We start from the raw sequence: 20,912 nt of genomic DNA, 5'->3' as shown, positions 1-20,912 counted from the left end.
TTGGAGAGGAGTGTCTGGAGAGCTGCCAGTCAGAGAGGGACCTGGGGGTGTTGATTGACAGCTGGCTGAACATGAGCCAGCAGTGTGCCCAGGTGGCCAAGAAGGCCAATGGCATCCTGGCTTGCATCAGAAATAGCGTGGCCAGCAGGGACAGGGAAGTGATCTTACCCCTGTACTCGGCACTGGTGAGGCCACACCTTGATTACTGTGTTCAGTTTTGGACCCCTCACTACAAAAAGGACATTGAATTACTCGCGGGTGTCCAAAGAAGGACAGCGAAGCTGGTGAAGGGTCTGGAGCACATGTCGTACGAGGAGCGGCTGAGGGAACTGGGGGTGTTTAGTCTGTAGAAGAGGAGGCTGAGGGGAGACCTCATCGCCCTCTGCAACTACCTGAAAGGAGGTTGCAGAGAACTGGGGATGAGTCTCTTTAACGAAGTAATAAGTGATAGGACAAGAGGGAATGGCCTCAAGTTGCACCAGGGAAGGTTTAGACTAGATATTAGGAAGCATTTCTTTACAGAACGGGTTGTTAGGCATTGGAATGGGCTGCCCAGGGAGGTGGTGGAGTCCCCATCCCTGGAGGTGTTTAAGAGTGGGGTTGACATAGCGCTTGGGGATATGGTGTGGTTGGGAACTGTTGATGTTGGGTTGATGGTTGGGCTGAATGATCTTCAAGGTCTTTTCCAACCTAGATGATTCTGTGATTCTGTAGAGATAAATCTCTTGACTAATCCAGTTACTGATAGGGAGGGATATTGGAGCAGTGGGCCATTGGCAGCTTGTTTGCTTTGTTTTATAAGGTGAAAGAGGGGACAAAGTTTTCAGCCTTAAGAAAGCAAAGAGAATAGCCCATCAAACTTCATAGCCAAAAGTGTCTGCTGCAGTGTAAAAAGGGGTTTTACTTTCTTTACTCTTATAAAGCAATCCTGGTCCCTGTTTCTGTGAGGGGAAACCAGTGAAACACTGAACAATGAAATACCTTCTAGGTTGTTATCTCTTCCAGCTCGGGAGAAGCTGTGCTGCACGCAGCATTGGTGGGATGGCAGTTGCCCTGGTGAAGCAGCATGCTGGCTATAGAGAGACGCCTGAATCTTCTTGTTCACAGATTAGCCTTTACTGTGGAGAAGTCAGGTCTCCGTATAAAGCTCTTTCATCTTTTGCTAACAAGTGTGGTGTTTCTAATGCAGCTCTATAAACCAGTTACAAGTTCAGACTGAGCAGGCTGAACGCATTGTCAAATCATTCACAAATTCCAGCTGTTTCTTTTTAAAGCTGCCACTTCTGACATTACCTCCTTTTTTAATAATAAAAGATGCTACAAGTTTGGGCAGAAAAGAAATGATTAAGGAAACAGTGTTTTTAACGGAGGCATACTTTTTCATTTGTTAACTTATAGGTCCTTATGAGGTCTAATGCTGTGTGAAACCTTAAGGGATTGGCTGTGTTTGGCAAGCACTGGAGACAGGCCCCTTCTGCAAGGTCTTCCTTTATTTGAGACTTAGTTTTTTTCAGTTTCCAGATAATGAAATGTTAAGATCCATTTTCAGGTGGGTTCTGATGTTAGGACAGTTCCAGACGTTTTTACTTCTCTGCTCTGCAGTAGTCCTATACTAACAAATGAGAGACCGGGGCAAAAGCAGCAGGAATAAGTCATAACTTAATACAAATTGCTGACTGCATTATCACTAATTTCAGATTCTTTCTGGACGAGGCTTGGGTCAGTATTTGTGTAAAACTGTCTGTCTTATCTTTTGAAGGAAATCTTCATCCACCAAGATGTGGTGTAGCTCTTAGAGCAGCTGAGTTTAAATCTAGGATTTGGTCTCTTGTTTGGTTACGTGTGTAGGCAGTAGGCGGTATTTTAAAGGCCAAATTGCCAAGAACCCATTCTTCATTTTAGTACCCCTGACAACTTCCAGTGCCAGTGTGTACTCACTGGTGTGATGTTCAGAGATTTAAGAGTAACCTCTCAGAAACTCTTGTCCCTGTTTCTGAGTGGTAAAGAAGTCATTGCCTATTTCCATGCAGTCGGTTTAAAATTACTGTGTGGCAGTCTCCTATGAGGCCATTTCCACAAGCATAATAAGGGCTAAGCCAGCTTTCCAGGTGGCTGCAGTTTTGAAGTCAGTTCCACATTATATAGGTGGCAAAGTTGTTTTTGTTAAATTTAAATTTGCTGAGCTCAAATTGGAAAATAAATGCAGCTTGCTTTGGAGTACATATAAAAGCTTTGTGCCTTCGCTCCTAAGAAGATTTAATAATTAATCCTATTGTCCATCACTGAGAAGGCAACAAAGTGCTGAGAAGGTATCATTTGACATTGTCTGCATTTGGCTGCTGAAGTGGCTGATTAACTCTAAATTCAAAACATGGCTTGTGTTCTTCTGACTGCTCTCTTCAAAGGATGAATTATCAAGTACAAATAATTGCTGCTTGGGTCATGCCCACTATAAAAATGTGCCAAAGTACACATTAAGAGACAGAAGGAAGTTTGTTTCCTTCAAAGCAATTCCAGCTACCGGGTCAGCTCCTGTGAAAGGTTTTTACCTCTTATTTGGTCAGTTCCTTTAGGAATTCAAAAACATTTAGAAAAACAAAAGGTGTTTTCACAGTCGGTGTTTGACTTTGTTCTAAGCTTGATTTGGATAAGGTGACAACTGTAGGTGAGTTCTCAACTTTAAACTTATTTCCAGTAAATGCACTGTCATCTTCAGAACAGTTGTTGATTTGACCTTTTTCAACTATTTTTATTTGAAAGATCAGCTAAGAAATATTGAAATAGATGACCTGAAGCTTAATTTGGGATTTTCATCCCAAATGGCTCTACTGCAATATGAGGAGTTCTTCCAGATGTAGCTGTAGGTAATGGAAAGCAGCCTGGATGCTTGTCACCTCCAGGGAGTTTGTAAACGCTGGTGTGGCCAGACAGTCTGTGTTTGCAAGGTTAAAAGTATTTGATGTGATCTACTGTTGCTGAGGGACTATAGATGGAGGTGGGCGTTAGGAAGGTGTTTGAGAAACTGTGTGTAGGTAGTATGCAAACACCCTTTCCTGCAGGGCTTTGAAAAGTTTGCAGTGCTTTTGTTTCTTTTTATGCTTTCGACTCCAAAATGGAAACAGAATAAAGTCAAGACAAGATCAAATTGGGGGGTTACTTTGTTTTTAAGCTTTTCCTTTCCCCTGTCACCCAGTGACACAGCATGTTTTTCTTGAGCTCACTGGGTTTGCATTTCAGAAGCTTTAGTAATACAGGAATACAAGAGGAGAGAGGGGTTCCAGATGCGTCTGAGAATTTCTTAGGAAGTACGATATAACCATCTGAATTTGTAACTTCATTAAGTTGAACATTTAACTTTGCTTTGGATGCAGCAGTCTTTACCACTTTAAACCACAGAGTAAAGGAATAGTTTTAGCAACTTTTCCATGTGTCGTTACATAAACCCTTCAACCTGACCCGCAATAGCAAATGGAAAAAATAAGATTGTGTAGTTGCTTTCACTTCTCAAATCCTGGACAATGTATACTTAGTAAAGTTACTTTTGCAGAATATTTAACATTCAGAACACTTTTCAGATGTTTATGGAATGAATATGATAGTTTTTTTCACAGTTTATCACCTTTCAATTTGACTGATGTGATGTGCCTTTATTTTCATGAACAGTCTTTTGTAATTGAGTAATTAGAAAACAAAAAGAAGGGGTGGGGAGGGAAGTTTGGGAGAAACAATGAGAGCATATGTTGAGATCTCAAAAATTACCTGAAGTTCTGTTTTCTGTAGTAGTGCAGGGAAGGCAAAACCTGAATGGTTTCTTCAGAAAGATTCGGAAGGGGACACACCTTCACTTATCAGCTGGCCCTCCAGGTATCATAAAATGTAGTTGTGTGACTAACAATCAGACTACAAACCTCCCCGTTCTTTCTCTTTACTCTCTCTTCATTTAACACTTGCCTTTAATTTTCCCTTAGCAGCAGCAGCAAGTTAGAAAGTGTAATTTCTTCTGGATAAACAGCTGTTGAAACTTTTCTGAAGCATCTGCTTTAATTGTAATTTATGACCAACTGGTATTTTGATGAAGAAGTCCGAATGCCCCTAGCTTCTTCCATAGCTACTGTCACTCTGCCTTCCACTAATTTTTATAACTTCTTATTTTATCCTACTTTGTACTCTGCAAACCAGCAGATTTTTATGCCACACACCTTAGCATACCCTACACTTAATTCCTTGAATTTCAAAGGAGAATGGTACAAAAGAAGTAAAAAAAAAAATACTGAAAAGTAAAGCAAGACCTTGATCAGAGCTACAAGCAGCTGCTTTCTCCCAGTTTAGTAACATACAGTTAGCTCACCGTGAGAAGGATTGCAGGAAGAATCTTTCCCATGTTCCTGATAAAAGTAATTCTTATAACCCAGTACTAACATCACTGTGGATGTTCTGGAGAATGCTTCTTACATGTAGCTTAAAGAATCACTTTTTCAGACTGAACAGACTTTCTGTGCTTAAGCAACTTTGAGAAGTTACCCTGATAAGGGCAGCAATTCTCAGAGATAAGAAACACCAAAATATTAGAAAGGTTGGTGTTTCAGATAACTTTGGATATCCAAATTATTACCTCAGGCATTCATTTGCCTTTTTTCCTAAATTTTGCTTGTTTTTTTAAATAACGTAAGCTCCAAAAAGTCTGTTGATAGCAAGCCTGGAATTGCACATACTTTGAGCTGGATTATCTACTTTCAAATAAAGGGCTAGTCTCCAGTTGTACTTGAGTTTCTCTCCTTCCTCAGGATTAAAATAATATTTTTATATCCATTTGGGAGGGAAGGAAATAGAGGGCTTTCATTTTTAATACTGTGTGTGATATTTACAAACACTCAACCTGTAAGTTGTCTGAACACTCGGCGTGGCTGTAAAACTGCTGGAGAGCTTACCTGCAGTTGTAGTCATAGAGCAAAGGCTGCCTCCACCTGCACATGCTTGCCTTCCGTTAATGCAGTTGCATTAAGTGTCTAAGGTAGAACATGACTCTTGTTTTGCATGGATGTTACACAAGTCTAGAGGTGTTCCCAGAAAATACACTGAAGTAAGGTAACTTTTGGGAATGTTCCTGTAAGTTTTGCATGTTAGAAGGCAATGAAATGTTTAAAATCAAATGTCTGGTTTGAGTTTTGGGTTTTTAAATGTTTTCCTCCCCTGCAAGCCCTCTGAAGAGCAACAGCCATGCCATAGTTTCACTTTGGGCTTTAAGGCTTGCACGTTCAACACTTTTTTTTGTCACTTACTGAAACAGGTTACACTACGTGTAACGTTTGGGATGTCTTATATGATACATAAAAGCACAACTAAAAAAGTCTCTGGGAAAACATCTGAAGAGCTAGGTGGAGATAACGTGGTTTTTCATCCCTTTCCCTAACGCAACAGCATCTTGATATGTCGTAAACTGCCCAGTGTTTAGACATCTTCCAAATCTGACTATGTACATGATTGCCAATGGAATTTGCAATTTCAGGCTGAACCCAACACTTTAATAATATAAAAAGCAGTTTTGATCATCTTGTTTGTTCGAGACTATGGGTATGTGCTGTTTGACAAAAGCAGTTGTGACCTTCTGGGAACATGCTGTACATTTTCAGAGCTTGCTCAGTTACCTTCTCAGGAGTCATGCATGTTCAAGGGCCTGTGTATCACTTGAATGTTTTTGAGCAATGTTGTTGCTAAGATTCGGGGGGAGAGGAAGGGGTTGCATCATAAGATTGCTGTCTTTTATGTATTGATTGCTTTTTATTTTAATCCAATGTTGCTGTCTGTACCTACGGTAGGTGTCTCTGTTCCTTCCCAGATTGGGTATTGCTGTTCACAGCTTTAATCCTTTTTCTTTCTTAAAGAGTAAAAGTTAGAGAGAAACTGGTGAAAGAGGAAAGTGCTCGTGGAAGCCCTGAACTTGTCACAGACACAGTATCTCAGAGAAAATCCCATCCAGTGCCAGCCCACTACATGCCTCTTCAGACAGAAACGCCTGCCTTTGATAGGGTTATAAATGAGCCCGTCAGTTCAGTCCGCCAACCAATACATGGCTATATTCAGCCTGCTGGCATTGCTCACACAGCTCAGCTGATGGCAACAGAAGAACCAGCAAACATCTCTGTTGGCAGCCTCCTGCCAGACAATGTTAGCCTCTTAACAAAATCGCCAGCAGCCACTGCATCAGAGGGTGAAAAGAAAGAGGCACTTGGTCATGGAGCAAAGCCTGATGAAGAAGATTCTTTGAAGGGTGAGCAGGCTTCCGAAGGCCGCAGACCAATTCTGCCATCTGAGATTCGCAAGCAAGGGAAGAACCATGAAGGCCTCTTTGGAGGAGGAGAATTGGATAGCCCTGTGGGGAATTCCTCTTTCACAAGCAAGCTGAAAGTTAACTCGGAAGTTCAGAGAGAGCTGGAGTGCAATAAGAGGCAGGCTCCGGAGCAGCAGTTTAAGACCCCTGAGAACTTAGAAAGGAGTGAAGCTGTTATGTACATACAGAGTGGGTCTGTATCGCAGCCTGCCAAGGCAAAAGCTCCTGTTTGGAAAGTTTCGACAGCAAAGCATAAAGTCCTGACTCGCTCAATGTCGGACTATACTGTGGCTCCTAAGCTAGAAGCTTTTAAAAGTAAGGAGAGCATGGAAGCAAATGCACCAAACGGTGAGATTGGCATGGTTGACACAAAAGTCTCTGTTGCCCAGCTCCGTAATGTCTTTCTGGAGACTGCTAATGCCAACAAGAAAACAGAACTGTAGGTGACATTTCAGACGTATTTTTGTGTGAAACTTGCACGTCCTTGGCAAAAATTACACACACTCAACAGCAGTTGTGTTCGGCACTTAAAGCACACAGCTTAGCTCTCACCAGTGTGTACTGGAGGCTGAGATGGTTTGAATCCCGCTTTTGTGCTTCTGCTTGCTAGTGCAAGTTGTGATGTGGGGTAGCTGGAATGTGTACGTCTGCGCATGTTACCGGAGGAGCATGCAGAGTGATCTTTAGTGAATTGTTGAGATGCTTACATCTATGCGTTACTTCTATCTTCTATTTTCTTTTCTATGTGCTTTCTGTCGTGTGGTTTAAAAGTGAATCTCGGTTTGAGATGTCAACGGCAGGTAGCGCTTTGTCTGCCAGTGGTGACCGTGAAAGAGGGCCACGAAGGCCGAGGCGCTATTTTTCTCCTGGTGAAAATAGAAAGACTTCTGAGAGATTTAAAACTCAACCTATAACGTCAGCAGAACGAAAGGAGACAGATAGGTAGGCACGTACGTAGCTCTGTGTAGCATTCTGGTGCAGGTAGACATGAACAGGCTTGTGAAGAGACTTTGTTCATTTAATAAATAAACATTTTGCAAGGTTATTGTTTCTCTTTAAAAACAATCAAGTGTTTCTTATAGCTTATTATAAAATAAAAATCAAAGCACTGCCAACAAAACCAATTCGTTGCAAATCCCCCCCCACGTAAAATGGTGAACAGTGAATCATCATAAAGTATTATAGCTGTCTGGTTCTGTCTAATGATAAATGCTTTTGGTTTTATATAGTTTCCTTTCCATCTACTCTGCTTTATCATTTACTTTTTTTGTAAACAACCAAACCTATATATTTTATGTTAAAAGAGCTGACAGCAAATCTTAGACTTTTATCTTCTGCAAGATGAACTGGAAACCATTTTCCTTTACTGTATTTAAGTTTGGCTGCAATTGCTTGCCTTTCTGCTTTGTTAAAGGATGTCAAAGTGGAAACTGTTGAAACTTGAAAATGAGATAAAGTTTTCCTACTCTTAAGACTTTTGAGGTCCTGCTACTTCAGATGGAGTTTGAATTTAATTTTTGATGTCTCATTTCCAACTAACTTCTTTCTGTTTGATGATTTTTCACTAGGTCAATTTTGAGTGCAGAAATACCAACTGCTGAAGGTACGTTTCAAAGGAAGAAATGAGAGCAGATGTGTTTCGTTTTAACTGAAGAACTATTTGATAATGCAAACAAAGTCCACTTGAAAATAACTATCATTACATATAATATATTTGAAGTACTTGGGCCATGTCTACTACAGTTTTGATTTCAGATTCATTTAAGTCCAAAAGTCTGTCTATGGATATCGAACTTAGTATGGGAGGCAAGATGGGGAATGGCTTGATGCTTTTTCACACAGGTTTTTTTTTTTTTTCTGATCTAGACAATAAATAAGCTACTTAGTGGAAAAAAATACACATTTTAATCAGTGGTTGAGGACTAAAAAAGCCTTTACTATAGTGCAAAACTGATATTGGTAACATGTTTTCTAGCTAAGGAAGTTGCAAGATGCTGGTTATTAAGTTCTATAATTCAGTGGGCCATCTTGCTTCTGTTTCCCTCTTGTCACTCTCGGCAAGTCTGGCACAAATTAAGTAGGTAATCTCATGAGTAGCTAAATTTAGATCTAATGCCTTATGCTATTTGAAAGCTGATATTCTCTGCAGCTTTGAGATGCTGGCTCTTGGATCTGGATGATGCTGATTTCAGCTCCTAAGGATACCAGTTGAGCCTCTGAAAATGGGGACACAAGGTGGTAATTAAAATGACCAGCTTCCACGAGAGACCATCTTGTATGGTCAGGTAGCATAAAATAGATGTTTTATACAGCAGGATGAATACTGACCCTTAAGACAGTCTTTCAGTCTAATTATTTTCTTAGTCCATGCATTATCATAGGCTAATATAATAAGTTGGACTATTTATAAAAGGTTACATGGTAACGTGATAGCACATGAACTGACTGAAGACACGTCTTTTGTTCTCAAATCCTGTTAAGAATTTTCCTCTGATGCAATACATATAAATACAAGTAAAGTTTACACAATTTGGTTTATGATAAGTCTTTTGTTAAAAGGGAGTAACAGCCAATTTATTTGCTGGTGGTGCTTCTTGTCTTAGTAAAACATAATTCTTAAGGAGTTCAGAAATCATTTAGTCAAAAAAACCCTTGCACTTAATATGAGCTTGACTCATTACATTCACCCTCCTTTTTTTTTTTCCTTTGTGTAGATGAAGAAAAATTGGATGACCGAGCCAAACTAAGCGTAGCTGCAAAGAGGCTTCTTTTTAGAGTAAGTATTACATTTTCTTAATAAAAGGCTGAGTTAAACATTTCATATACAAGATGCTGAAGAATTCAAAGTGTATTAGAATGAAGTGTAAGGCAGTTAACCAAGTCCAAGCTACATAACTTTTTTTACTTCGTCTCACCTACCTACACAGTAGACCTGTTGCTCTAAAGCTTTCTTTAAGAACATCATTTAGAGACGTGTAGTTAGTTTTAACTCCATGGTGCTTACTGTGCAATTACATCCTGCTTCTAATTCAGAGATGGTCATTTGGGAAATTTACTACTTTACATGCAAGAAAGCTAAAAAGAAAGTGCTGTTTTAGAACTTTTCTTCCACGGTTTTAATTATGACATATGTCCTCTTAGGAAATGGAAAAATCATTTGAAATGAAAAATATTCCTAAGCCACCTACAAGAAGTTCAGCAGTAGAGAGAAGACTGCGGCGTTTGCAGGATAGATCGCACACACAACCAATTACCAGTGAGGAAGTGGTCATTGCAGCTACGTAAGTCTTGTACATATGTTGGTTCCTGCTTTTAAATCTGGGAATAAGTTCCATATATGTGGTATTTACAACTTTGTAGCAAGGAAAACATTTATTGTTAAGGGTTAGTTTTCTTGAGAACCACAGGGGAAACTATATTGAAGTTCCTTTTTAAAAGTAGAGGGACTAATAATGCATAACTTGTAAGAGCTGTAATTTGTCAGAAATTTTATGAACCTGTAGATTAGGTAAATGGGATTAATCATAGCATTGGTTTGTAACTCAAATAAAAAAGATACTTTGAGCTGAGGGAAATCTGCACAATTTCTTATGGAATATATTTGTATTGGGGAAAACCTTTTACACTCTGAAATATTTTTGGAAATACATTTCTTGCACTCTGGTCATACATCATGAAATTTTCCTGAAAGAAAAGTCATTTAGGGGGAAGATTAAACAAAGGTGAATGGACATTCACCTAATATCTAATATCTACTGAAAGATAGCTCTGGGTAATGAGTAACTTCAAGAGACAACATGTTTGCTCCTCTAGGTTTTTAGTTCTTTCAAAGTATTTGAGGTTATTTTGCAAAGGTCGTAGCAGATAACTCAGTTAATTAAAAATCATTGCTGTTTGTTTTTTTCTGTTTTGTTTTTGTTTGGTTTTGGTCTTTTCTGTAGTTAACACTTAATGTATTGCTTTTCTTAATGCTTTTTTCTTCTCTCTCCCTGTGAATTTTCCCTCCTTGGCAATTCTTTAAAGTGAATCTACCCCTGCTTCACGTTCTGTGAATACCCACACAGTAGTGACAAGAGTACCTAGTCCCACTGTAGTTAAGAGCACTGTACAACCTATCAGGTACTGGGGGGGATAAACATGCATGTTACATGGAGCACAAGATTCCTCAATAGCAGATGCGTCTTTAAAGTCTTGAATGCCTTTTCAATGTGTCAAGTCAATACTCGTTTCAGGAATATTTAAAACAGTTGTCAACTTCATTTATGTTTGCATGATAAAACAATGCAGCTTTATTTTGTCAAGCATCTTGTTTTCAGGATCTTTCTAACCACATTTACCTGTTCTAGAAGCATATTCTTCTTGTGAAAGAAATTAATTTGCATGTGAGCAAATCTAGCAGAACCCTCTTTGCTCTTGTACTTTTTTTTTATACAGTAATGTCATCTTGAGATGAAAATACCAAAGCTGGGTGCCTGATTTCACAAGCAGTACATATCCTCTTTGTCTGTCTCTACATAAATGGTTTTTTAGCTTGCAAAACTAAAAGAAAGATAAGAAATTGCACCACCTATAGGTAAAGTTGCAGAATACTGTTTACATGTTCTGAATGGGAGAATTTTAGCAGAGACCAGACCACAACAGGAAAAAAGAAAAAGGGAATAATACAAATTTGGTAAATGTGACTGAAGGTGAATAAAATATATTATTGTAGAGGTGAATAAAATATATTATTGTAGAGACAAATGCAGTCACAGCTTTTATGAATGAATGTGCCTGCCTTCAGCATTGGTCAAACAATCTTCAAAATTAATGGAGTATACTCCATTTAAAAGTAACTTTTTTGTTGAGTTACCCCAGATAACTCAAAACAAAAGACAATCTGAATTCTGTTCCACTTCAAATTATAAAAGCCATTACAATATATGCTAACTTGAAAGCAGCACTAACCTGGAGTTTAAATCAGTCTTTTAATCATATATGCTCCACAAATTATTTCTAATAAAATTGAGTTATGTAAATTGCACTGTAGGACCCGTGTTTGTTCTACAGCAGGCATCTTAAATGTCTCTCTGTAGCTCTGTATTCTGTATAAAGAGATTTCTCCGAAAAGTTTCTCTTCAATCTTGAGTTCCCCTTTTAAAAATTTGTTGTCCTAATCAAATGAATTCGTGAATGAAAATGTAACTTATTTTAAATCTTCAGCTATTGAATTAGAATTCATCATGCCAATGTTGAACCACTGCATAACCACTTAGGCTGCTATATTACATTGGCTATTGTGCTTCATGTGCAGTTCTGCTTCTATCAGGTTGAGATTTGAAAACTTCATAATGGCTTCTTCAAAACTCATTTCCAGTTCTGTTTCTTCAGCTTGCAGGCATCAGCACACCAAAAAATTTTAGCTAAAGAAGAGATAAGAGCAGCCAAAGAGGCCATGGGGCAAGATCAGTCTGATGAACCAGATTCTTCCACCTTAAGTTTGGCAGAAAAGATGGCTTTGTTTAACAAATTATCTCAACCAGTATCCAGAGCCATCTCCACAAGGAGTCGAGGAGATATTAGGCACAGGAGAATGAATGCTCGCTACCAGACTCAGCCAGTCACTCTTGGAGAAGTTGAGCAGGTAAGTGTGATCTTAGCTCTTTTGCATTTGTTTCTTTTTCTTGAAGAAAACAGCTTCAGTGTAAGATACCATAACAGCTGGGCTTTTCTTTGCTCTGAGCTACACACTGGGGTCATGACACGCTCGCAGGAAAAACCTTGTCAGGAAGCAGTCTTCTGACATTGAGGAACAACATCCTCTAAAATGTCCAGCTTCATTGTTGTGTTTTTCTTTTTTAAGTAAATCAAGTGTATGTCATCTCTCTGATTAGTGCATGCTGTACCTTTCACAGTGTCTGTCTTTTCCGATAGAATATTACATGTCTTCTAATAGTCAATTCCTGGGCAAAGGTGTAAAAACTGTGACACGTATCATTGTCGTTTAGATGTATTTTCAGGGAATTTTGGAGCTTTGTCATGTACAACTTTCAGACTCTTTCCTGAAAGCACTATATATTTCCATTATTAGTCAGGACATATTCTGTCATTTTTCTCTGGGAGGGGGGCATTGATTTTTACTCTTTTTTTTTTTTTTTTTTTTTCTTAAAAGCAGAATACTTTCGAAATTCAGAAAGTCATGGTCAAAATGGAATTATGTAATATGTGCAGTGGAATTGGTCTTCCTGTTCTGGAATCCTTCATGTAATTGGAACTGCAGAGGAATGCCTTTTTAGTGAAGTTTGAGCATAAGATGGCCCAGCAGTGGTCATTCAGAGCTGATGTTCACAGTAGCAGAAACATCAATCCGTTAGTATTACAGCTTTAAAAGAAATGTGAAGCATAACTCCTATGCATGTCATTTCTAGGGATTTAGATCAATCTGAGTGTTAGAAACTTCCTACCCTTCTCTTTCTATATGCTTCATTCACGATTATACATTTTTCATATTATAATAATAGAATAGTGAGAAGGCAGGATTTCCATAACTGTATTGGTTCAAAGCTGTACAGATGTATAGTTGTACTTCATGCCTACTTAGGCATAAAATAGCAGTAAAAATTTGGCAGTTTTATTTTAGCAAGATTTTCAGACCTTGCATAGTCCTCTTTCCATTCATTTTCCACATGCCAACCATTGTCACAGCCTGGCCTCTTTAATGATGGTGTCACTAAGTTGTTTGGGGGCCAGGAAGGTGATGAACAGAAATGGGCTGAAGCAGATGAAAAAGAAGAGACAGTCAGGTTAGTCTGTCAGACTTTTACAAAACAAACTTGCTCTTCAAGCAAGGATATGCAGAGGAAAAATGTTTTGTCATCTCTTTCTGAACCTAGCAAAAGAAACCAGAATTGACTGAACCAAGTTCAATGGGAGTGTATTTTCAAAAAGACTTTCTATAGTGAACTGTTCATTTTGGAGTGTTGGGATGTTTTGAGATGCAGTTACAGTTTTTCTAGGAAGAAGCGAAAGAAAGGTATCCAAATAGATAACTAGAGGTTACCATACCAAAATATATAATTGAAAAAGTAAATATCTTGTAATTCAAGCTGAAATACCTTTGCTGATCTCCTCTAAATTTCTAATTCTGATAGATGCAATGGAAAAAGAGTAAACTGGTAACTATTTTCTTAATCTTTCTTTGCAATCTTTGAGCTAGCGTAGTAGTCTTTGCTCTGCTTTCCGATTTGTTTAATGAATGACTGTGTTGTCCATGCTTTATGGAATGCGCATGTGCATTTTAAGTTTTCAGTTGATTGCCTCCTACTGGTGTGATTTTGTCTATTCCTTTTGCATGCTGTTCACTAGTCCTGCAGTTTAAGAAAACAACAAAAAAAGCCAAACAAAAAGCTTCTCCTGATGTGTATGAAGACATGTTTATCAGTCTCTTCATAGGTTTTTGTCTTCTTTGGAAAAGACAAAGCCAAGCTCTGCATTTCAGAAAAATTTTGCATCTTAACTTTCTCTAGGAAAACTTTATAAAATTATTATTTTAGAAGAGTAGAAAAGATAATTTTTTCACTGTCAAGGCTGGCAAAGCAAATTTGGAGGTTTTCTTGATATGCTTCTTGGATTCAAATACTTTGCTCAGAGATGTACATGACAGCCAATGTTTATATTTGAGAAAGTCTTAGATGGACAGTCCTGTGTGAAAGTGATTTATGTGACGGAAGCATCAGGAATGTCTGCCCTATGTAGGACAGCACGGAGCAGAGTCTCTCTCTCTGGCGCTGAGCTAGCTCCAGAGCTGGAAACTGCATAACCATATCAGAGCGGAGCTGTGCCAAAGCTAATTAGTCCTGCTGAGATGCAGAGTTGATTAGCCTGGGCACATGGCATGTCATCCAGCATCTGGAACCTGAACTAATTTCTTTCCCCAGTGCTGCACAGTACCATGCCAGTATGAGCCTTTTCATGGAGCCCTGACACAATGTCATGTTGCATGCTACACATACACCCTTTATTACTAAAGATGTAGCTGTTCATATGCAGTCATTTCTTCCCTGGGTAGAATAATCCATCTGCAGCCAAATTATGGGGGCATTGTTGCTCTCTTTATGTCTTTCTAGTCTATATTTATAGAGCACTGTTTTCATACGGAAGCACATCTCTGAAGAACTATGGTGATTAGACTGTTTTCAGGAATTGATGATTTCAGAGCTTTTATGGTTTGGAGCTTTTTGTGTGTTTTTGTTCTTTTTTTTGTTCATAGGTACAAAATGAAAGTGGAAAAATTACTCCCCTGTCAACTACAGTTGCAACATCGGTTTCAACAATGGCATCTGCCCTTTCTCCGTTGTATGCTGGAGACCTGCATACAAAGCCAGCTAGTGATGGAAGTGTGAGTGCTGCCGCTAGAGCTGATCTGAGATTCCACTCTTCAGCAGAAAACTCGGACTCTTCAGGAAAACGCACACACACGTCAGAACAGTGGCAGCCCTCAGTGGAAGCGCTAGAAAGCAAAAGAGCATCAAAGAAACTTGAAGAAGAGAGAAAGAGGTTTTTAGTACATGAAGCTAATGAAATTACAAAGTACAGCTCCTTTGAGGAAGAAACCACACATCCCGTTCCTGAAAAAACAGGAGACTACCATAAAGAGACAACATACGGCTTCCTGAGGAAGGGCAGCATGGAACTGTTTAGTTCACAGGCACTTTTTCAGCCTCTTGAACAGAAGGAAATCGATACTGGCATGCAAGGTAAATGGGAAGTCAAAGGCGGCCAGTCCTTTGAAGAAAAGATGGATTTGGGAAGTGTTTTGAAAAGCAAGACTTTGCAAAGAGGTGCAGTATATGCTTGCTATTGGTGTAGTCTCATTTAGCAAATGGTGGTGTTTCTCTAGTTTTAAACTTTTCAAGCATTATCAAGGCTGGTTATGTTTCTTTTTTTTAACACTGCTTAAAAGTAGAGAAATATCTGTGAAATCCTAAGCTTTACAAATACCGTTTTCTCTTTATTATTCTTCCAATTCTTCAGCCTTTAAAGATGACTCAATTTTATTCAGATTTTCTTGCTTCAAAAGAAGTGGTATTATATACTGAAGCTAAGATTTATCCTTTCCTCTTCTGCCTTTGCCCCTGCCCTCCAAAGTGCTGAACAAACTAAACATGCTGCTCTGGGTCAAGTGTCTGCTCTTAATTGTTGCCTCCTTGTGCATATATAGTTATGTATTAACTACATATCTACGTATATAGCTAGTAGTGGATAATTTTCAGATAACTAATTTTGCAAAACTACTATTATTTTCTCTTCAATGTGGTAACAAAATATAAACCAAGTAATTCTCAGAGCAATTACACTTCTATATGCACAGCATAATTCAAACTTGGTAAGTAAACTTGCCCATTTTTAAATAAAGTGCTTTGGAAATAATCAGTCAATTTGGTCATTGCATAAAGCCTTCAATTCTGTTGAATTTAGAAGGCTGTTGTATTAGTTTTCTGTTTCATTATGATGAGGTACAGGACCACAGTACCCTGGAGTGCTAGAAGCATTTTTGTCTTCATCCTGTGAAGTTAATTTATTTTGAATTTAATGGTCTTTGAACAGGTGTAGGGAGGAGGGTATAGTTCTGCTTGTATTCCTCAAAAGCAGTGTCTGTTCTATCAAATTAACTTTCAGTGACTGCAGGGGAGACAGAGACTGGGATAAAACAGGAGCAGTCATGGGTCAGAGGGGTGTTGTTCTCGTAAAATTTCAAAAAGAAAAATGAAGATCACTTATATTTCCTTAAGGATAGCTGTAATGGTGCATTTATCTTTCATCAAGGCAGTTTTTCCTGTGGTTTAATTGCTGCTTGAAAAAACAAAACCAAAAAAGCCCCCAACACTCTTCTAGAAAATAATACCTTTATTAAGCTATTAAATATCCTCCTAGTATACTACTTACGAATGAAACTACTTTTTCAATAAGTTGACTTCTTATTTAAATTTTGTATGCTTCTGTTCCCCTACTCTTTGTTCCCCTCTTGCTTTCATCTGTCCATTTGTTTTCCTGTTGGTATGATGACAGGAGCAGCAGTTTATGCCTCATCTATGTGAAGTTTAAAGTTGTGTATTGAACATGATATTGTGTGGCTTCATATGAACTTCAGTCACAAATGGCTAGTCTATGCAGCATATAATATTGCACGATTAGTCTTTTTACTGTAGCTTAGCCAGAAATTTTTTCTCTGTTAGAATAGCATGTGATTTGAATGTTAAAAACCAGATTTGCTGCTTCAGTGTTAGTAATGTAAAATATGTTTGAAATAGCACTAAGTCTAATTCAGCACTTCTCTTTTGAATGGGCAGACCACACTGAACCTACTTCTGAACTCACCGGTACATCAGCAATGAGGACAGTTTCACAAACTGCAGCTGTGGCATCCTGTAGACTGCAGGAGCTCTCTGAACAATTGGAAGGCAAATTTTATAAGAATTCCTGTGAGATGTTTTCTGCTGGAGAAAACAAAACACAAACAACTGAGGATGTCCTTGATAATTCCAGCAAAACGATGTCAATTAAGGAAAGGTACTTAAATTTCACTTTTTTTATGCAGTTATTAGACTGATGGTATAAAAAGAAGCTTTAAACCTGTTTCTGAAAAAGCTAAGCATTGATTATTAGGCTTTATTACATGTCGAATACTAACAGCAGAAACATGCAGCTAATCTGCTTGACGTGCTTGTAAAGCAGATGGTGGTGAATGAGAATTACCGTTCAAGAGAATGTGATAATCTGATTTTGAAAGAGCCGCCTAAATAATCAATAAGTAGTTCAAAAAATGAAAGTTGTAAAAATACATGTTCTAGTTACATTTATACTGATATACTCAATATACTTCCCCAGGTTCTGCTCCCAGTTACAACAGGTATGATGTGATTTTTTTTTTTTTTTTTTTTATTAGCCATTTTTTTGTTGGTCTGTGGGAATCTCTTAAATAAGCTGAGTACAGGGAGTCAGGGATAGACTCTATGATGTTTCCCTTTCTACTTCAGAAATACATGGTTGCCATTTTAACTTCTGAGAACTTAGTGTAGGGATTTTAAAAGGGTGATACGTTGGACAGGTTTTTGGGAGTATTAGAAATATTTTTGCCAACCCAAGATTGTTCTGATCTGAAACAAAACATTAAATGTTCTGTGCTTATGTGGACAGTAGGACTTCATGCTGGAGCTCCAATAGCTGTTGTAGTACTTGTAAAAGTCATTCTCATTTGGTTAAAACTTTGGGAGTATAAACTCAGCCCCAGACTGTAAAAATATCTGGTAGCAGTCCAATGAGTAAAATTACAGTTATTTGCTTCAGGTTGACAAATAGGCCTATTTTTACTTCATTTTTTCTGCAGTGAAAGCAGAACCAACAAATGAAAATAGCTGCTTGATTAGACTTTCACTGTGTAAAAGTATTCCCTCACTTGGTAAGGTGGGTGTGGTATTAGGAACTTCTAATTTTTTTTTTTTTAAAAAAACAACATGATTCCAAAGCATGCTTCTTAAATTCATGTATTTCTAGGAGGTATGTGAGTCATCCTCATTTACAGAACATCCCCACTCCCTGTTATCCCTTAACATAAAGAGGGGGTGCAGGGGCAGCTACAACAGCTGTGCAGTCTTAGTCCCCCTTCTGAGGGATGTACTTATCTTTTTCAGTTTACTGTTGTTTTGTTTAAAGCAACCTTCATCCCCCTCATCCCCTGTCTGTAAATATGTCAACTGTCTGGGCAGATAAGTTTTAAGACCAGTAACATCTGGTTTATAGGTAGTAAATGATCTGCCTTCCCTGATCCTGGTGGGGAAAAAGAGGTTGGAGGGAAGGGAAGATCCAAGTATTAGCAGCTGTTTCAGTCCTAAATTCAATGCTTCGGTTGAGTTGATCTCTTGAGGAACTGATGTTAAAAACTATCAGTCACACTCACAATCTGGAATTGCTTTCGTTAGGCCTCCAAGACTGCCTAGTCGGTCCCATCCCAAAGCTGACAAAAGAATACCTGCTGTCTTATCAGGAATTTATATATTCTGATTCCACAAATGTCTGTAAATGGCAGAGATGGTATCAAAACGATCTAGCCTTCCAAAACACCACAGTAGTCTATTTCTTGGCCCAGAATTAAAAAACTACAACCAGTCATTTTCTTTTGCTTGGCTATAGCTGATGCCAAGTATTCATAAACCTCAAAGAACATTTCTGCTAAAGATTAAGTATTATACTTCAGATTTTTGGTTTTTTCCTTTTACATTCACTAACTTCATCTTCCCATCCAGTGGACTTTTCTGGCTGTGTTAGACATTCTTTCACCTTATGGAAGAACAGCTTTTCCACAGATGTAATGAATGATATTTGGGCAGGATGCATGCATGCTCGTCTGGATGAAAGTGATTTTCCACAAAGACTTATTTCACTGAACTAATATTATCCTTGTGGAGTGAGTGCATGCCTGGCATTTTCAGAATTACCTATATTATATGGAAGAATGAAAATCACAATTTTTCAAGAAAGAAAAGACACCTATCCTCTTTTCTTTGACAAAGACGCATCCTGGAGATGAGAAGGAACGAAGGCTCATATCTTTTAGTGGTTTTGGCTGAGTTTTGTTTTAAGCAGACAGGACCAGTCCACTGATGTGTTATATATGAGTGGTGGAAACCCTTTTTTAATTGTCTTCAGGAAGAGGAAAGTCTTGGAGGATTTCGAATGGAGCATCAATTGCGTGTAACTACCTGTCTTTGCGCATTTATGGAGACCAAAGTTGTTAGAAGGCCACCCTATCAGCTCTGCGTTATAAGTCAGCTGCATGCCACAATCACCACTTAAAAAAACTACGGATATCTAATTTCTGGTGGACCTCTTGCCATCATTCATTCCTTCTGAGGAAGAGCCCAGCCTAATGTTAATTTTCAACGTTTTTTTGATGTATGGACGCCAGAACAAGACTTTCTTATGCAGACTAGTCCCCACTATAGTGGATTTATGCACTCTTTAGCAGTCGGCTTCATTTTTGTAGTTACTTATCTCATATTGGCCTCCAGGATGTATGATTTAGCTAAAAAGAACTGGTCAAGTGCAGCCAATGGAGTACATGTGAAAGCCAAGCCTGTGTCCAGTTTAATCTGTCTCAAGGATAACAATAGCGGCTAAGATACTAAAATATTGCCACAGAAGAAAGATGTGTCATTTTTGACATTTTTTGCAAGGACTTTTGCCAAGGCCTTTCATACAATGCTCCTTGTTTAGGCAAAACTATTGTTCAAATCTTGTTTCTATTTTCCTTCAGTATTAATCCAACATTTTGCCGTCAGCTGTGAAAGTTTTTGCTTTGAAGCCGTCCTGACACCTCTGGGATGACAATCATTCTATCTTGATGGCAGATGTTCTATTTCAGCAGGTGAAAGAAGGACGCAGAGCAAGCTGTCAAAGATGGACAGATATATAAAAAGCTTTTTTCTTTCAAGGAAAGAGTAAAACTGATTTTTTTTTTTCAGACTAGAAAAAGCAGTAAGAATAGAACTGTGAAAGTAAATAATGATTATTCATTATTTATTAAAAGTGGAATACTAGAGAAATTCAATGAAGCTAGTAGGCAGCAGGCCTTAAACAAATCCAAGGGTTAGACCAAATAATTGCCTTATTTTTGCAGACTTTCCAAAGAATCGACTGCTATCTACTTTGAGCTAAGCTACTGAGCTGGTGGGCTTGCTTGTGTGAAACAATTCAGTAGGTCGTGTGTATTTATTCATACAAAAGGGTGGCTTCCAATTGTTGCTGAGTCAGGGCAGTCTGAGTTTATTGCTGTTTCCCATCATTCGAAACAAATGCATGGCTTTAGGTTTTACACAGCAGTGAAGTTTTCAATGGCATATAGGGCATACATGTTTCCTGAAGTGGTGATTTCATTGCTCAAAACAGACAAACGTATGTTCTCTAGGAGCAAGTTGTTTCATTACACATACAAGTGAAGAGCGTAGGGCTAGTATGAATCCATCCTTATCACAGAGGAGAAAACAAAGTCTTCAGAGACACAGAGGCATTCTCAGAATTACAGATTTTCTCTTCCTGATCAGTCTTTTTGGGGAAAAGGTCTAGGGTAAATACCCTGTGGTAATGTCAGGTTAAAAAAAAATAGTAATTTATTTTTCTGCCTGCTATGCTGAGCAGCTATAGACATTTTTAAAAACAAATCCATCTTAGGCCAAAGCTGACCAAAATGCCTTCCAGCTCCAATTATTGCAGATCACTTCTAAGCAAAGCTGACCTGAGAGAACATAATTACTGAAGATAATTCAACTGCATGGTGGCAATTCAGTCCCATCTTGGTCTCCTCCACAGTTTCACACATGCATGGATGCACTCCAGAAGATTAGTTCTGGGCAGTGAAATCTTTCATACGTTCTGGAAACAGTGACCATGGTCTCAGCTCCTTATTGTGAGTCCTTCTCACCCCTACTCATCCTGTGCCGTGAGGTATGAAGCAACCAGGCAATGTGAAGCCTGCCAGCACTGCCTGCCTGGGCAGGAAGAGAGGAAATAACTGCTTTCTTGAATACTAACATTCTTACTGCCATTGTAT

General features: G+C 38.6%; 1 protein-coding gene across 17 annotated transcripts in view; it reads left to right on the top strand.

Annotated features, from left to right (window-relative positions):
- Positions 1-20,912, top strand: part of SVIL (supervillin) — a 146,782-nt gene that overhangs the window by 91,035 nt on the left and 34,835 nt on the right. For 8 of the 17 annotated variants that reach the window (XM_074833194.1, XM_074833172.1, XM_074833164.1 and 5 more), the window contains 11 exons: positions 3,781-3,864; positions 5,883-6,767; positions 7,100-7,270; positions 7,897-7,931; positions 9,043-9,104; positions 9,470-9,609; positions 10,352-10,447; positions 11,699-11,951; positions 13,459-13,482; positions 14,577-15,147; positions 16,657-16,876. In XM_074833194.1, the coding sequence (XP_074689295.1) occupies positions 3,781-3,864; positions 5,883-6,767; positions 7,100-7,270; positions 7,897-7,931; positions 9,043-9,104; positions 9,470-9,609; positions 10,352-10,447; positions 11,699-11,951; positions 13,459-13,482; positions 14,577-15,147; positions 16,657-16,876 (2,541 nt within the window). The remainder of the gene's footprint in view (positions 1-3,780; positions 3,865-5,882; positions 6,768-7,099; positions 7,271-7,896; positions 7,932-9,042; positions 9,105-9,469; positions 9,610-10,351; positions 10,448-11,698; positions 11,952-13,458; positions 13,483-14,576; positions 15,148-16,656; positions 16,877-20,912) is intronic. The other 9 variants (XM_074833216.1, XM_074833116.1, XM_074833141.1 and 6 more) reach the window with 8 other exon arrangements.

The sequence above is a fragment of the Strix aluco genome, chromosome 1 (genome assembly GCF_031877795.1).
Source record: "Strix aluco isolate bStrAlu1 chromosome 1, bStrAlu1.hap1, whole genome shotgun sequence".
Taxonomy (NCBI): domain Eukaryota; kingdom Metazoa; phylum Chordata; class Aves; order Strigiformes; family Strigidae; genus Strix; species Strix aluco.
This window is presented reverse-complemented; position numbering and strand designations above follow the sequence as displayed.